This window comes from Emydura macquarii, unplaced genomic scaffold (assembly GCF_026122565.2).
Source record: "Emydura macquarii macquarii isolate MOO-44397 ecotype Brisbane River unplaced genomic scaffold, CSIRO-AGI_Emac_v2 contig_2473, whole genome shotgun sequence".
Lineage (NCBI taxonomy): Eukaryota > Metazoa > Chordata > Testudines > Chelidae > Emydura > Emydura macquarii.
Genome location: NW_027132610.1, coordinates 21928909 through 21947066, shown reverse-complemented (window position 1 = coordinate 21947066; position 18158 = coordinate 21928909). Strand labels below are relative to the sequence as shown.

The following is an 18158-nucleotide window of genomic DNA, read 5'->3' as shown; positions in this document are numbered from 1 at the left end:
TCTGCCTTCTTCGATCCACCTCCTGCCCCCACTCTGCCAGTGCTTCGCATTACTAATATGCAACACCCGCACTATTCCCGTCTGGATCTCTAGAAAGATACATCGCTATTGGGGTTAAATTGTGAATAGTCACATGTGTAGAACTGGAGATGAGAATCAAAAACTACTCCCATGGTCACTGATGAGCCATGCTAGGATTGGCAGTTGGCTCTATAATGCTTTCGAGCTACCCAGAGCTCTTCCTGCAGGTCTAGGTGAAGAAGAGCTCTGTGTAGATCTCAAGACGAGCCCGTTGTAGCTCGAATGCTTGTCTCACTCACCAACACAAATTGGCCAACAGACGATATTACCTCACCCACCTTGCCTCTTGGGCAAGTCACATAATTTTGCTGTGACTCAGTTCGCCCTCTGTAAAATGGGGATAATAATAATTCCTTTCTCTCAATTGTCTGTCTGTCTATTTTGATTGTAAGGTATTTGGGGGGAGAGACTCTCTCTTATGGGTTTGTATGGTACCTAGCACAATGGAGGCCTGATTGCTGTTAAAACCACTAGGGGCTAGTACAGCACGAATAAATAAATAATGATAAACTACATCTCTGGGCAGTTCATTGAATAGACTGCATCCTCCAAAATCTTTCTTTTGGGGGTGTAGTTTCACTGGTAGGAAGGCTCTGTATGCTAGTTACAGAGATCCACCAGGATACACAGATACTCATCTTACGTGCCTTGCCCTGGGACAGGCACTGGAATAGACATGTAAAGAGGAGTACACTGTTACCAAAGGTAGGTGATGAGAGGGCTGAATAGCTGTACGGGCTTACAGAGAAGGTGCTCTCTTTAAAGTAGAGGTTCAGCATATTCTTCTCACCATTCGAGTGACAGTTTTCATGTCACTGTCCCACTTTTCCAAGTCCCATTGAGATTTTCTGTCACAGTCATTACTGCTCTTACTAACAGCGCACACCTTCAAGAGATATTGCTGACTAGACCAAATCTTGTGAGCATTCAGACTACTCATCTAGCCAGAGTGATAGGTAATAGCCTCAAAAGACAGTACATCCATCGGGTTATCACACACCTTTAAGTGCTCTGCTCTGAACTCTGTATCCAGGTCTTCAAGAGTTTGAGGCAGCTTCGGACCACCAGCTGTGGCCTTTTCTTGGGGTTCCGAGAATTTAAATGAAATTTTGGTCACTGAAATGATTTTAAAATGAAGGTGTTCAGGAAATGCAGTGCAGTTCTGCTTCTCAAAGCTAGGAATTAGCCCTGCTTTCCTCTATATCACAGCACTTTGGTGACAGTTCCTGGCTTTGCTTAAAGATAAACCAAATGCAAGGAAAAATTTAGTCTAAACATCAGGGAAAACCTGACAATAAACTCGATGGGTATGTCTACAGGGCATCTGGAAGTGAGCCATGCAGGCCAGGTCCACAGACTTGTGTAGCGGCGCTCATTCTAGTGCGCTAAAAATAGCTGTGTAGACATTGCACCGCAGGCTTTCAAGCTAGGAGAGTGGGGGGACATTTGAGACTGAGTGCCTATCCAAGCTGCAGTGTCAGGACAGCAATTTTTAGCACGCCAGAGTGAGCCCTGCTAACGAAAGTCTACGTACTCACTCCCAGGTGTAATGTAGACATATCCCGGGAGGGAGGTGTAAGCCCCGCTGCTTAGAGTAGTTAAACTAGATGGACAATATGCTATAAAATGTTCTCTAGGGAACAATCCTGTAATGATCAGAGGAGGGATTAGATGTGACCTAATTGGTCTCTTCCATTCCTGTCTGATATGATTCGAAATCAAACGTAATGACTCAAACAATACCACGGTAACAGTACTTACAGGCACCATACTTAAGATGCCGCTCATACAGTTCCCTGTATTTATCAAAACCTCTCTCTTTCAACCTGAGAACAACAAAAATTATATTTTAAAATCCTACACTTGTTTTTGGCTGATGACAATCTAAACAATGTCAGAAAAACATGCAACATGAGGTCATGATGTCGTACCTGGACATTTATGTATGTAAATAAATACTCCATCTGACCGTCCCACCCCTATGGCAACACTGTTGTCTGCTCAGCAAGGCCTTCTCTGAGTGGCAACATTGAGGTGGGGTCCAGCAGGCTAAGGGACCTTCCCCCATCACCCCCGCCAGGGTTCAAAAGAAGAGGTTTTATTGCTCCATGTGCATGACCACATGGGAAAGTGAGAACATGGAATTCTACATGCAATGCTCCATCAGTTACGCTCTGTAGCTTATTGGTCCAGAAACTCAGTGAAGAGGATTCCTGATTTCTGCAAAGGGTTCTGGATAATGGGAGACTGTAAAGGAGTCACCTGAGGTTTTTCTCCCAGATGGTGGGAGAACCTAACCATGCCCAGTTATTTACACTAGGTCACACCAGCACAGTCCCCAGTTCCTTACTTCTTGAAAGGAGGCCCTGACCTTTGTGGGCTTTCTTAATTTTCTCCTGATGGGGGATCGGAAGGAAAGTTAAATGCCCCAACGCACTAAGGAGTACCCCTTTCCTGAGGCCCCACATGGAGTGGTGGTGGAGGGGGTGGTGGAGTGCCGCCAACAATACAGCACCTACATAGAGGGTTTTGAGAAATCTCCCTGGCTGGGCTGCTGAGTCGGGCTTACTCTGTTTGGCTTAGCCTGGGGGTTCGCTGGATTCCCTGTAGCGTTGGGGTGACGATCTCCTGGATGGGAGCTCCCCTCTGTGGTTTCAGGAGTCCATTCAGCAGTCTCCTACTGAGGGCACTCCTGCGCCTTCCCCTCCCCAGCTGACTGCAGGTTCCTCCTTTGCAAATGCCTTCTCCCTACAGTACATGATTGACAAGACCGGAGGGGCAGGCTAGCCCTGCTGCTAGGGCCTCTCTGGCACCTTCCTCATCAGTGTGGGGGCTCTGCACCTATCACAGGGACACTTACTGTTGCTCAAGTTTCTTTCTGGTTTCACTCTCTAGCACTGATTGCGAAAGGTGAGGATGAGGGGCAATGTCAATCTCTTCCTCCGACGAGGTGCTTTCCATCAGCTCCTTAAGCACACGCTCAAACACCTCCTTGTACATCCTGCAGCATAGCAGCTACAAAATACACCACACGTGGGAACACAGCGGGAGCAGCCTACACAGGGAACTGGCGGAAACACAGCTTGACATTCTGCCAACGGGTGAGCGGGCTGACATAAAGCAAGATCACCTCCTGCATGATGCAGGATTTTTCCCCACATCAGATGGCTGTGTTAATGCCCGTGAACCAGATTCTTTGCTTAGCTCCATTGCACCAGCTGAGGCGCTGGCCCATTGACTCACCACCCGCTCCATTTCCAAGAACCCCACATGGCTCTCTTGCAAGCTACAGCTCCTCTCCTTGACTGAAGCCAGGTTGTCTCTCTCCAACTTTGCATCCCAGCCAGGACTTTGTCAAGCCACACTTTAAAAACCTCCAGCCTTAGAGGTTTTTAAGGCCTGGCTTGACAAAGTCCTGACTGGGATGATTTAGTTGGGGTTGGTCCTGCTTTGAGCAGGGGGTTGGACTAGATGACTTCCTGAGGTCCCTTCCAACCCTAATCTTCTATGATTCTTCACCCATCCACTCCTTCAGTAATCTCTTCCCATTTCCCCCTCAACACCCATGACCAAAGGGCTGTGGGGGGCAGTGTGGTGCTCCGCCTTTCTCCCCCTTGCCTTCTTAATCCAATTTCCTCTCCACTTCAACCTGCTTGTCATCCAATTCCTCTCAACCTTCTCCATGGACTGCCCCCTTAGGCCTGCCTCTGCCTTCCTCCCCAACTCTGATGTCTGGTTGTTGTCCTCTTTCCCACAGAACAATTATCACTACAGCATATGGCAGGAGCTCTCTTCCTTTGTCTCCCACCCCATTCAATAATGTATCATCCTACATTTATGGAAACTCAGGCACAGAGAAAAAAGGTGACTTGCCCACGGTCCCCTGGCAAGACCATAGTAGACTCAGGAACAGATCACAAGACTGAATCTCAAACTTTGTGCTAGGGTTACTGGATCAAACTGCTCCCCATTCTTTGTTGTGGATTTTTCCCTCCATTGGTATAATTCATAATGATTTTGGGGTGACCTTGTTTTGTGTCCAACCTCTGATGGCAGCAGGAATTCTTGGGGATGCCAAATTTTCTTTCTTCCAGGATACTGCTTGACCAAAGTCTAATCCTGAATATGTTACAAAAGGCCAAGCAGTTCCCTCACCTCCAGAGTCCTGGTCTAATCACCTGTGATTGGTACTAGTTATCAGGAACTGCCAGGGCATGTTAACATATTGGCTTTGCTGCTAGACTATTACCAGGAAAAAATAGCTTAATTGTTTAAGTAGCACAAGCGTCTCACAGTTTCCAGTGGTTCTGTGTCCAGGTCTTCTACTGTTGGGATGGGCTTTGCATCAGCATAACAAAACTCACAGGCTTCAAGAGCTTCAGCAAAGCGATTTTCCTCAAAGGACAAAGCACAGCACAAGTTAAAATACAGATACATCAAACATATCCACAACTTCCAATACACATATAACAGATGAACAGAAACAATATCATCATACTTAGCAAATTATAACCTTTTTAATGATACCTGATATGGCCTACCTCATATGAATTATTGTAATTTTGACATATTAATGTTAAATAACATTATGAATAGTCCCCCTAATCCAGCCAGTATCACAGTATCACTTTAAAAGTCTTGATCCGTTGAATATTAATAGCCTGTTGGATTGTATGTGCTATCATTATATGTGAAGTTATGAAGTTTTGCTATGTGTGTGTTATTGAAACGTGTTGTGAGGTTAGGAACACCCACAACCAGCTTTTCAGGTATAACAGTAGAACAGCCAGACAGGAATAATGGCTCACCAACACTCATCAAGAAAATAACCACTATCTCAGGAACTATATACAATGAAGACTTCTCAGAGAGAGCACGTGGATACTGTATGACCAATGAGCATGGACCCCCCACATCATAGCAAAAGATCTTTCCAGCAAGCTGGAAGAAACTATAAAAGAGGGGAAGTGACATGATCAGTTGGCCTCTCTCTTCCCCGCTCCCCCAACTCAATACCTGGAAGAAATGTCTGGAGGACAGACTCTGAACTGGGGAAGAGTGGTCCTGGGCTGCAAGGCAGTTTCAGTGTGTGTATGGAGGATCTTAACCTTCTTGTACCATCTGTCAGGGTGAGACACTGTGTAGAAGATCCCCTGTAGGGGACAGCACCGGTGGCTTTCCCTCTGCATCAATCTCAGAGGGATGCCACACCTCCCAGTGCTTACGCCCTTCAGGGAGTCCGAATTAAAGGGGCCGCCTCCGGCCCTCGGTAGGGTGAGCCTTGGTTCAGGCCACTCCTTTGGGGGAATAGTCTCTTGCCCTATGGGGCGTGCCAGCAGTCTATGGTCTGGCCCTCAGCCAGGGACGGGCTGGCAGCGGGAAACAGCCCTCAGCAGGGCAAGGAAGCAGTCTATAGCCTAGCCCCTTGGGAGGGCAGGCCAGCAAACACAGTCTCGCGCCCTAGACAAGGCGAGTCAGTAGTCTCTGGCCTGGCCCTTAGGCAGGGCAGGGCAGGCAGTAAGGGGCATGTTCTGATGCTCAGCCGGCATCCTCCCCAGGTCAGGGTGAGGGAAGGGGGATGCAGGCCAACCGGTCTCTACTGCGTCCCAGTCCAGGGCTCTGTCAGTGTTGGGGTGTCATCCTTCTCCCCCGGCCACTGGCCCCTGACTGAGCGAGCAGCCCTGGGTTTTAAAGGCCTAGCCCCGCCCACCTGCTTCTGGTCAGGTGTTGTCTTTCCAGGTTCCAACCCCCAGGGCGGGTTTGGCTCTCCCTCTACGTCAATCTCAGAGGGAGGCCACACCTCCCGGCTACACACTGCTTGATTCAAATCCTGTTTAGTTTGTAGAACTTAGACTGTGCATTTATTTTTGTTTCTTAAACAACCAACTCTGATCTCTATGCTGGCTACTTATAATGACTTAATTTCTATTTTTCCGTAGTTAATAAATCTGTTTTATATTTTACAAACTGGACTTAACCCAGTGTTTTGGAAGTGCTTAGGAAATCTCAGTTCAGTTTACAAAAGCTAGTCCGTGTCCTCTCCACATGAAGGGGTGGACTAGGTATACTGGCCAGGCTTCTGACCAGTACAAGACAGCACAATTCTGGCGTGTAAGGGTGGGGGGAATTGACTAGAGCCTCCTTACTGATGGTTCATGAGTGACTAGGAAAACATTAATGTAAATCAGTTGGGTATGCCCCTGCCTGTGGATGGCTGTGTAAGTGAAGTACCTGCCAGAGGTTTGTGGTTTGATACAGCATTGCAGTGCCAGCGGGAGCCCATGTTGGTGGTATTGGGGGCTCAGTGGTCCCACAGTCTAGGCTGCACTGTGGGAAAACCCATCATCCTCCTTCATCAGAGCTGGATGAAAAATGTTAATTGTGTTTTGTGGGAAATTTTGAAAAAAAAAAAAAAAAAGATTTTTTTTTTGCCAAAATATCCTTCCCCCTCACCCCCCCCCCCCCCCTTTTTTTTAAGGTTTTGTTGGAAAAAAAAATTCCTGAAGATTTTTAAGGCAATTTCTACAAAGAACAAATTCATAGATTCCAAGGCCAGAAATGACCAGTGTGATCATGACACAGGCCAGAGAACTTCTCCAAAATAATTCCTAAAACATCAGCTCTTTTAGGAAAACACTTAGTCGGGATTTAAAAATTGTTTGTGATGGAGAATCCACCACAACCCTTGGTAAATTGTTCCAATGGTTAATTACTCTCACTGTTAAAAATTTACACCCTATTTACAATCTGAATTTATCTAGCTTCATCTTCCAACCATTGGATCACGTTATATCTTTCTCTGCTAGACTGAAGAGCCCATTATTAAATATGTTTTCCCAAAATATTTTATAGGTACTTATAAACTGTGATCAAGTCAGCCCTTAACCTCCTATTTTTTAAGCTAAATAGATCGAGCTCATCAAGTCTGTCATCATCAGACATATTTTTGAAGCCTTTAATCATTCTTATAGCTTTTTTCTGAATCAGCTGCAAATTATCAACATCCTTCTTGAACTGTGGACACCAGAACTGAACACGGTATTCCAGCAGTGGACATGTCAGTGCCAAATATAGAGGTAAATTAACCTCTCTACTTCTACTTGAGATTCCTCCACTTATACATTCCAGGAGTGCATTAGCTTTTTTGGCTACTGCATCACATTAGGAGCTCATGTTCAGTTGATTATCCACCCTGATCCCCAAATCTTTTTCAGTCACTGCTTTCCAGGATAGTGTCCCCATTCTATAAGTTTGGCCTACATTCTTTGTACCTAGAAAGAATAGTCTTTCAAGAAATGAGAACTGACAAGGCAGACTGTGTGTGGCTCTGGAAGAGCTGTTATGGTCTATCATACAAGTCTTGACATTTAGATGAATATGTTAATGAAGTTTTATTATTATCAGTGTATTGCCATTAAGGTCTATCATGCTAATATGTCTGCTCTGTAGGAAAACAAAACTGATGTACTAAAATCCTTTCAAAATATTTGTTGAAATAAGTTACTGTCATAAACAGGACACAGCTTTCAAAGCTGATTTTCATATATATTAATATATATACATCATAGATGGACATTCCTTTTTGGTCTACGTATTTCTCTGTTTAGCTTTAAGCTCACATCTCTTTTTAACAGCCAAGTCATAACTATAAGATCCTGAAAGTAAGGGATGAAGAGATAGTTGATATATAGCACACTGGAAGGAATCACTATCAGGACAGCAGGGGATCCCAACTTTGCCCAACTGAGGGCTGTAATGGGAAGCTGACAGAAGAGTGAAGGCCCTGGCTACAGTAAACTGCATAGCACAGAGGCTAGTCTGTTTAAGATGGAGTACTGCATGCTGAGACCAGAACCTCCATATTAATGATGAGGCTTCCTTGGACTGTGTGGACCTTATCTGATCTCCTCCTTAGCCACTTCTGAACTAAAGCAATGTAAACATCCAGGCACAATAAAGAAGAAAAAAAGACCAGCAATTGAAATGCTGAGGTGTAAGCAGAAACAGGGAGAGACCCAACTAGCCCTCTTTTTTGTTTTTATTTTTAACTGGGTAATGGTAAGCACGTTACATTGCAGAGGAGGCAGATAAGACTGAGTTTGACAGGCTGAAATACCAGAGGATCTGACATCGGTCACCTTTTAAACTTGGCTTCTCTTTGAGAAGCTGCAAAACCAGCAGGAGGATAAAGAAGATAATTAGACACATCACCCGCCCACATGTTTTTTACCAGGTCCTACCATGGCTGGAGAGCCATCTGCTGTCTGAACCAGTAACACTTGCTCTTTTCTTTTCTTGTCATACGCCTCCTGTTATTTTGATGGTCAAACGTAAATCTCTTTTAAAGGGAACAGAATTTGCTTCTTCAGCAATTTTTGGTCTGCTGTCAGGAAAACAAAACTAATTTTCTTTCCCCTGGACACTAGGCACAGTTTTCAAGAGTGTCAAAACATCCATTAAGAGAGCATTTTCTGGAAGCGAACTGTCTTTTCTGAAAGGCATCTCACCCTAGACCTGACAAATCTTACACTACCTGACTGGAAATATAACCACATGGTATCAGTGGGGTCAGGGAAAACAAATCCTCTCTGTCACTGAAGAGTCCTTAGGTAAGATGCGCTTTTGGTGTAACTCTGTGGAGGTCAATGGAGTTACACCAGGGATGAAATTGGCCCTCTGTTTGTATGTGTCAGGTGCAAGGAACTGTCCATGAGCTTCCCTCTGATTTTCATCGAGGAGCCGCCTTCCTTTGTCCCTCTTTGTTCTGAGAGAATTTAGTACTTGTCAGAGGGGCTGAAGTCATGCCCCACAAGACTCCATAGACAGCACTGCAAGCTTTCCCCAAGCTCTACCCACAAAATAAAGTAAAAATAAACATGCCTCAACCTTAACCAGAAGGGACAGAACCTCTGTGTGAGGATCCTTCGGTTTTAATGCTCATTAAGCCATCGGTCTGCCTCTGTGCTGAGGCTGATGAAAAAGTTGCCCAAGTGAGAGAGGATTTTTTGATGTGAACACATATTCAGCACAAACTGGACTAAGATTCACCCACCCATTTTACCATAGGCCACCAAACAGCATCAGGAAAAATGTTGTCACAGCCACATCCTCAGCTGGTGTACATTGGCAGAGCTCCACCAAGTGGAAAAAAAGTTACTATTTACATCCATTGGTTGTGAGTCTCTACCAGCATAGGATGTGTGTGGAATGGTGACCTATGGGTGAAAGGCCTATTGTCCAGTTACCACTCCCTTAAGCCATGCAGCTTCCTCTTTATGAATGACTGGTGTGTTCATTTTAATTTCTCCGTCAGTCTCACCTCATCTAGGAACAGGGTAGTTATTTTCAAGTCATCATGACTCTCCTCTTCTGAATCAGGCCCAGATGCTTTTTGTATGAACAAGACAAAGACATGAATTAGCCTTCACTCACTGTTTAAAAATGTTTTGACATTTGCATCAATTGTCAATTCACCCACAGAGGCTCTGGAATCAAACATTTCAAACCCGAGTGCTTATGGTTAGGCTCAAACATCTATTCTTAGGCAGTTCAATATAAGTGGCCTAAATTTCAGTGGTGCTGAGCAGCTTCTATTGATTTCTATAGGATCCATGGATGCTTAGCGCTTCAGTCCATTTAAATCCGTATGTAAGTGCTTATGTTTTCGGATGTAAGGCCCAACTCAAGGCACCTTAACCGGGCCTGATTTTCAAAAAGTGCAGAACACCCTCCCATTGAAAAATCAACCCCCTCTTAAGTCACTAGTCACATGGATTTAGAAAGCTAATTTTAAGAATCCAGTGTGGACATTTTGGCCTTGGAGAGTAACATATAAGGAACCTTTGCAAAGGTGGTATAATAATTTATATGCACTTCTGAATGTTGGTGTATAGTACAGAAGAGGGATTATAAAAATGTTTCATAGTAATAAGTTATATACTAGACTGCAAGAATGGGTGAAAATTAGTTATTAGAGTGTAACATAAATGTCTTATTACAGCAGGCCATAGACCTCCATATAATAATGTTTAACAGCATGATGAGGCTCAGAAAAATAAGAAATATAAAATCTGTGTCAAGAATAAAAATAAGTTAGAAGCAACTTTCTCCAGATTTTGAAATAGCTACAATAGCATCCAAATGTCACTCTTTAGTACCCATTTGCCAGATTTTTATAAACTGGAGAGAGGGTGGATACTTTATACACATTCTCAGCTAATTTCAAGAAAGATAATTTCCCACATTAAGACAGAGTAGTTCAAGTGTGGCCCATGAAACCCTACATTACTGCCTATCACCAACATATATCTGAACCTGTATTACTCATAGCAGCTTTTCCCCGCTAAATTAAACATGTGACCAGAGGCTCTAACCATACAACGTGCAAGTGCCTCTGTGGGACAAAGATTCAACTTCTTCCTGCAGGAACTTGTACCTTTACCTGTGTTCTTTTGTAGAACTGGTTTAAAACCATATGTCTTATCTGTGTAGCCAATCTGAATGGTACAAACTAGCATTCTAACTTCAGACCTCATTTTCTTCATGGTATAAGAAATGAGCATCTGGGACCCAGTTCTATTACAAGATAATCACACCCGTGGGGAAATTACTGGGCCTACGTATCTGTGTTCCACAGATCATGATAATCTCATTGGGCTCGCTTAGCCATCAAGAAAGCTTGTTAAACCAGCTAGGCTTGTCAAGTCCTTGCCATTCAGCAGGCTTACCAGGCTGTCCCAATTTATAAGGCTCTCTGGGTCCCAGGAGCTTCCTCAGCAGGCATTTTGCACCAACATTTATAACATGGACACAATGTTTATCTCCTAAATTCTATCATTTTTAACCTAAAAAATGCAATCGTTTAACGAATATGGGACCCAATTCTGTTCTTATTTACACCAGTGCCATTCTGAACTGACTTCACTGGAGTTACAGCTGATTTACACTGATGCAAGAGGAGAATCCAGGCCCTCTTCAAGAGCGATTGATTAAAAAAGAAAAAGATCTCTGCAGGGCATAATACCTATACAGAGAAAAAACAATAACGGTGACTCGTGAAAAATAGAATGGATCTTCCTTCCTTGCACCTATTTCTATTATGGAAGAGCCCAAAGGTCCCAAACAAGATCAGGTCTCCATTGTGCTAGACACTATATGATCACAGAGGAAGATAGGGGGTCTCTCCTGAAGAGCTTACAATCCAAATAGACATGACAGAGAGAAACAAACATATACACATCAAGCAATGTGTCTGAGATGATGTCCTGTGATGTTGGGTACATGCCTTGTTAGTTACAACCCTCCGCCTCCCTCACTCCAGGTGCCCCAGCTAGTCTGCTGTCCCAAAGTTTTCTCTTTCCATACAATCCAGATATGGTGTGAAAGAGATGTAGGAAAGGGATGACAAAGATTAAAGCAATATAAGCCCCCATCACCTTCAAAAAAGTCAAACAACCCTCCTAAAAACCTTGAGTGTTAGCTCTTTGGGGCAGGGACCAGTTTTTTGTTCTGTGTTTGTACTGAGCCTAGCACAGGGGATCCTGGTCCCTGATGATGGCTCCTAAGTGCTCCAGTCAAACTAATAATCCATAATAATGAGGATCTTGGAGGTTCCTCCCCAGCCCACCAGGCCAAATTGACATACCAGTGGTCTGGTTACTCCCCATGCTCCAGCACCTCGTGGTATGGAGTAACAGCTTCTCCCTGCTGTCTGAGAGCTCTGTGGCGCTAACATTTGTCCCACGGGGAAATCAGGCTGCCTGCCCTAGCTCCTTGGCCTGAGATGAGGCACATCACAGGCTTCCACCTCATTCTGGCTAGACGGAAACTTCCATCCACTAATCCCCTAACCTCTCAAGTACAGGAAATGAACAGTGGACATCAGTACTGGACACAAGCCCTGATGTCTCCCCAGCCCTCCCCACACAGCTGGCAAGCAAAGCAGTGTAGCACAAGCGAGGGAGGGAAAAGTCATACACTAAACTTTTGCCTTAAACTGCACGGGCCCAGTTGTCTGCCTGTGGGCCTCACTAATGCACCATCAGAGCTGTGGTTGAACCAGCCTTGACAGGGTTAGCAGCCTGGCACTCTGGGGGGGATTTCATTCTGATAGCACCTTAAGGTCACTATGACGTTGGGCCCCTTTGCAATGGGGACTGTACAAACCCCTAATAATGACAATCCTTGCCCCAGAGAGCTGACAATATAAAAGATAGTAATAGGCATACGAATGTAAGGGAGAAAGTACAGTGAAACCCTGCAAAGACCTGATCCAAAGTCCACTGAAGTCAACGGGAGTTTTTTCCCCGCTGATTTTAATGGGCTTTGGGTCAGTTGCCAAACTGAACTTAAAGTTTGCAGGGGGTGAGCTGGAGTGGGGAAGGGCACACGTCCAGAGCCAGAATGATCTATGACAAGAGGCAGTGCAATTGGTACCTAGTGTCTTCCACAATTTAGATTTCTAGTGAGCTGGTGGCTGCAGCTCTAATTATCTCAGCAAATTCCTCACACCGGTAAGTGCCTTATTTTAATATGGTTGCATTGAATAATACATATTTACTGTGAAGAAAGGAAGGTGTTATTGTGTGGGAAGAACTTGGCAGCTCTGAATACTGAACAGTAGTTTCTGCAAAGTAGTAGGATTCAACCCGGTAATCAACCCTATTAGCATTAAAAGGAACTGTCTAAATGTCAAGCCAGGTCCGATAAATAAGCACTAACTCATTTAGAAATGGCTCAGAATGGAGAATTAAAAGTTTTGCTGCTAATTATGTTTCTTATTTTAGATTTCTGCCAATTCCTGTTTTTTTGCTTCATTTCAAATGAGAGATAATCATCTGCTGCCAAGATGTTCTGAAAATTGAGGCTAGGCACACTTGTTCATAGAAAATAAGAACTTGTCTGACCTCACACCTCACTGCAGCATTTGGAAAGTCAAAGAATGTAGGCGAGCACCCACTAGTCAGGTGCCCTTTAGTACCACCCCCACTCCCAACATCCATGATGTACAGCAGCCTGAGGCCTCTTGTCTGGAGCCAGAGACTCATTCCATTTCCCTCCCATCAAGGCACCTCTTTTCCACTCCGGCTTCTGGTCTGACCTGAACCTTTGCTGATATAGATTTTAGATCCATCAGAGGCCTCAGCAGGTCTGAAAATCTCTGCTGGTCCCAGCCTGGCTGCTGTTTTCAACTCTTGCAGGATCAAGGGTCTTCCTTAATTAGAGATACCCTGGAATATATTGCAATGCCCACCACTGACCGGTCCTCAAACCACCCCCTTCCTTTCCAGTTGCCAACTCTTTCCGTCTCCCTCACAGTGAAAAGCACCATTAGCTCGATTACTCAAATCCTTGTGAATCCTCCACCGCTGCCATGATGAGCCCCCTCTCCCCCACTGTGGCCCTGATCTTGCAAAGTGCTCAGTGCCTTCTGCACAGTGCTGAGTGTCTCCAACTCACATTGACTTCAACAGGAGTTGAGGAGTCTCAGTTCCTGTTTATAGGATGTGGCCCTTACTTTTCCTGTGACTTTCAGACATATTAGAAAGCAGTTGTTTGGCCTCTGTAACTAGTCAGTGTTGGGACGGCACTACAGCAAAGCAGTAATGAAAAACTCCAAGAGTTTATGCCCGATTTGGTCTCTTCACTGCGCAGAGAGGACAGTTGTCTCTCAACAGCCCAAATGGCCACCCATCCTGGCGTACCTTCATCATCTGTCTTCTTATCTTCTCCTCCTGATGCATCACTTTCAGCTCGCACAACTATAGATAAAAACCAAGCAGGGTATGTTTTAGTGGCTAACCTGCTTGTGCAATGGTAGTCGGCTGACCTACGTGTTCTATGTCCAGATTCAGGAGTGGTTTAAGTGTGAGATTGTGTAGACTGAACTGAGATATAGGAAATGTCATAGTGGAACTGGCCGTTGGTTCAGTCAGTCAGGTGCTTTACCTCTGATAGTGATATATAACTGATACTCCTGGTGAAGGCTAACCCACTCCCTCTCCTGTATGTACCTGGTCAATCATACAATACAATACCATGGGAGAAACTCATTTTTAACCCCTCCCCCCCAGATGGTAATCAGTGTATGCCCTGAAGCATAAAAGTTGATAGCCTGTGTAATTTGCAACCTAGCTAGTGCAACTGCAGATGTTAATCCTATTTACATAAATTCCAGCCAAGCAAAAGTGGGGATGCTGTGGTAAGAGAGAGAGAAAAATTAAGCACGGTTTTTACAGAGCTTCCCCCATAAAAAATTTTGGACTCTCAAGACAATTCCTTTCATTTTCAAAGACTCTAACATGTTTCAGTTATTTAAGTCTATAGGGAGGTGGAAGGCGGAACGGGAGATCTACGTAGGGACATGTTTGTCTGGAATTCTGTCCTGTAATAGTTTGCCACTGTCAAATTACATGCTGTAAAAGTACCAAGAAAGGTTGCACATCAAAACTCCACGGCCCAGATTCATGCAGGTGTATCCTACCTGATAACCACAGAGCTATGTATAGAAGCCAGCAGCAGCACTATATACAATAAAAGCAAGAAAATCCAAACACAGAGAAAGCAGGTTGCTACCCCATGCTTTGCTCCTGCCCTGGTCTGCTAGGAACATCTCATCCTGATCGACAGATATAAAAATATATTTGTACTTGGCTTTATGTAACATTTTGGTGCCAAACTTTCCACGAAACAATGAGAAAAATTAACTTGTTGTGCCTGTCTGCCTTGTTCTTTGCTTTCCTATGTTTGCTTTGCTAACTACATGTTTCTTTTCTCCTCAATTTTACCTCTAATTAATTTCCCCCCTTTCAAACCTTTCTCTCCTTCTGACTTTTTCTTCCTTACCCTTACTCTCTCTACATCTTCTTTCTCCTCTTCCTTTCATCCCCTATGCCTGGTCCCCCCACCCCACATTGTCTTTCCTTCCTTCCCACCAATTTTTCTTTCATCCCCCCATCCCCACAATTATTCTGTCTTCTTTCCCCTTTCTGGACAGAATGATTTATTCCCCCATTACTGCGGAGTGTTAACCATCTCTGATTTATAGCAAGAAGGCTGGGATTTTCAAAGGAGGCTAGTTCACTGGGAGTTAGGCACCCAACACCCTTAAAAATCCCACTTTAATTTATAGTGACCTGGATTATTCATAGATTCCCAGGCCAGAAGGGACCACTGTGATCATCCAGTCTGCTTTACTGTATACCACAGGCCATAGAACTTCCCCCACATCATTTCTTTTGAACTAGAGCCTCCCTTTTAGAAAAAGATCCCGTCTGGATTTTAAAATTGCCAATGATGGAGACACCACAATCACACCAGACCTTGATCATCTGATTTTGTTTGCTTGTTTTCTTCACTGTCTTCTTCAGACTCTTTTGTCTCAATTTCTTCATCTATGTCAGTAAAGAGTACCACAGTGTCTGAAACATAAAAGCAGAGTTCGTGTTACGAGTTGGTCTCATAGTGCAGTGACTGTGCTGAGCTAAACTGGGCTAATCCTTAACCAGAGCCATGTGGCGTGTGGACAAAACTCTTGTCCCACTTAGAAACATTATACAGGAATAGGATGGTGATCCATCTAGTTTGGTTTCCCGGCCCTGAAAGTGTTTTAATTGGGAGCTTCAAGGGAAGGAGAAAATCCACAACATTGTACCTGGGTAACCATGAATCATTAGATTTCATGGGATGGAAGTTATTTCTTAATCCCAGTGGGGGATTTTATGTCCCTAAGCATAAAAATGGATCAGTTCTTGTAATGTAGCTTCACAAGTGTAAAATCAGATTGTGACCCAGGGACTTGTTGGTGCAGAGGACACAGAAGGTGCATAGAATTTTACAGAGATCCCCTGGGTTGGATATATGCATATTAATTCACCAAAGGGTGGCACATGAGGCCTCTACTGAGAGCTGGTCATCATTATCATTGCAAAATGTATGTACAGATAATATATAAGGAGTTATATTTCTACGCTAAAAGTTATGTTCTTAAGGCAGGTAACCAGGCAACATGTCTCAGAAAATTCCTTTTGAGGCAGCGGGTAACAGATGCTTATCTCCCTGTCTGGTCATTGTGTTTTGTGTTCATAACAACCTAGGCCTATTTGCATAGCGAGCCAGATGCTGATTAAGAGACTCTGAAATCTACAAGTAAGGAGTATACAAGAAAAGACCACCAGTTGAGGGGCATCCTGCTTGTGAATAAGGACAAGGGATTGTTCTGATACATCCTGGGGTGCAAACAGACACCCTGGATCTGGCTGACGAATAGATGATCCCAGCCAAGCCTGGCTGTAAAACACTAGAAAGACTGCTCTATAACAGGGGTTCTCAAACTTTTTTCTTTCTGAGGCCCCACAAACATACTATAAAAACTCCAGGGCCCCGCCAGAGGCTCCTGGTTCCACTGGATGTGTGTAGGGGGAGCTCAGGGTTTTAGCCCTGGGTGGCTCTGGCCTTCAACAGCCAGGCAGGATGAGATCTTGAGGCTTCAGCCGCGCGTGGGAGGGCTCGGGACTTCTGCCCCACGGGGATGCTGGGGCTCAGGACTTTAGTCCTACTGGGAGTGTTGAGTCTCAAGGCTCCCGACAGCTCCGCTCCGTTTCAGCTCCATGAGGGGTGCCGGGCTTCAGCTGCAGGGCCCCGCAGCCCCCCTGAAACAAGCTCACAGCCCCCTGGTTGAGAACCACTGCTCTGTAACACAGGAGAGTCTCTAGTTAATGAATCTAGGTTCTTGAATGTGTGTTGTGATTTTATTTTATAGGTAACCATTTGTTGCCAATACTTCTGTCACTTGCCTTGCTATGCTTTGTTAAATAAACGTATACTGGTTTTTACTACAAACACACCCATGGACTGTGTGTTAAGCGGAGCACTGATCCGAGGGGGAACCGGTGAGCCAGGGTGCACTGTTTCTTTGGAAGCAGTGAATCTGTGACTACTGTGACTGCCCCATGGATCAATGGTTGGACACTCCAGAAAGACGCTCAGAGGGCTCGCAGGCTGGTGTGTGTGCCTATTGCTTTCCTGCACAGAGAGAGAGAGGCCTGGAGGGGTGTGCTTACAGTGCCTGTGGCTGGTGGAGTTCAGGAGCTGAGCCAAGGCAAGGTCAGAGAAAGCCCTCTCACACTGAGGGCAGGCAGCAGCGAGGTGTCTCACAACCCTGGATGCTCCCAGGAGGCATCAAGCAGCTACTATCTGTATTTATATAAATAGCTAAACTTCGCTGGACGTTTGCTAAGTGCTGTGCTCCGTGGGACACCCTGTGGTAATGAGTCTAGCTGTCAGCCTGACCGCACTCTTTGTGTCCAGGGTTCCACGGAGCTGGAAAGACACAATTCCACACACAGGCCAGGAAGGAGGGAGAAAAAGTATTAAAAAAACCTGTCCCTCTACTTTGTTATTTATCAAAAGTGGAGTCATGACTTGGAGGCCAGGTGGAAGAGGAAGCCAGAGGGGCAGTTTGGGTTGTAGAAGCATATAAACCAGACAGCTTGTGAAAGAAAGAGGTGTGTAAGAAATAAAGGGTTGAAATCATAAAACAGTTGGTTCTAGTCCCTTTGTAGTCATAGTTGTCTATAACTTAGCGAGGGAGGATGATCCAGGTGATTCAAAACACCTGGGCTCAACTCCCTCCTCTGTCACAGACCTCCTATGTGAACTTGGGCAAGTCATTGAGTCTGTGTGCCTCAGTTCCCCATCTGCAAAATGGGGGTAAAAGTCTTTCCCTACCTCACACGAGTACTGCAAGGACAAATACATTAAAGAGTAAGAGGTGCTCAGATACTACGGTAATGGGGACCATGCAAGAGCCTTACATAGAAATAAGCCTGAACGGCATTCTCTGAAGAGTTACAGGAATTCATTATGGCCTGTCCATCAGCTAATAGTTTCCTTTTATTAATCTAATTTTTTAATCTGGCATTAATCTCTGGGGGGTGGGGGCAGGGAAGAGGGGACAGGACAGATGGACAGGGACTCCAGGACGCACAATATTATGGGCCAAATATTCAAAGATAGGCACCTCTATTGAGTCCATTATATTTGTATACAGCCACTGGTTCTTGTGCATGTAGTCACCC

At 44.8% G+C, this 18158-nt stretch overlaps 1 protein-coding gene across 1 annotated transcript in view; it reads right to left on the bottom strand.

Moving 5' to 3' along the window:
- The window catches only part of ERICH6B (glutamate rich 6B), a 45305-nt gene that overhangs the window by 11469 nt on the left and 15678 nt on the right, over positions 1-18158 (bottom strand). The window contains exons 5-11 of the mRNA XM_067562713.1: positions 15402-15500; positions 13785-13841; positions 9401-9468; positions 4375-4476; positions 2942-3096; positions 1843-1907; positions 1082-1197 (exon numbers count right to left, since the gene is read on the bottom strand). Coding sequence (XP_067418814.1) covers positions 1082-1197; positions 1843-1907; positions 2942-3096; positions 4375-4476; positions 9401-9468; positions 13785-13841; positions 15402-15500 — 662 coding nt within the window. The remainder of the gene's footprint in view (positions 1-1081; positions 1198-1842; positions 1908-2941; positions 3097-4374; positions 4477-9400; positions 9469-13784; positions 13842-15401; positions 15501-18158) is intronic.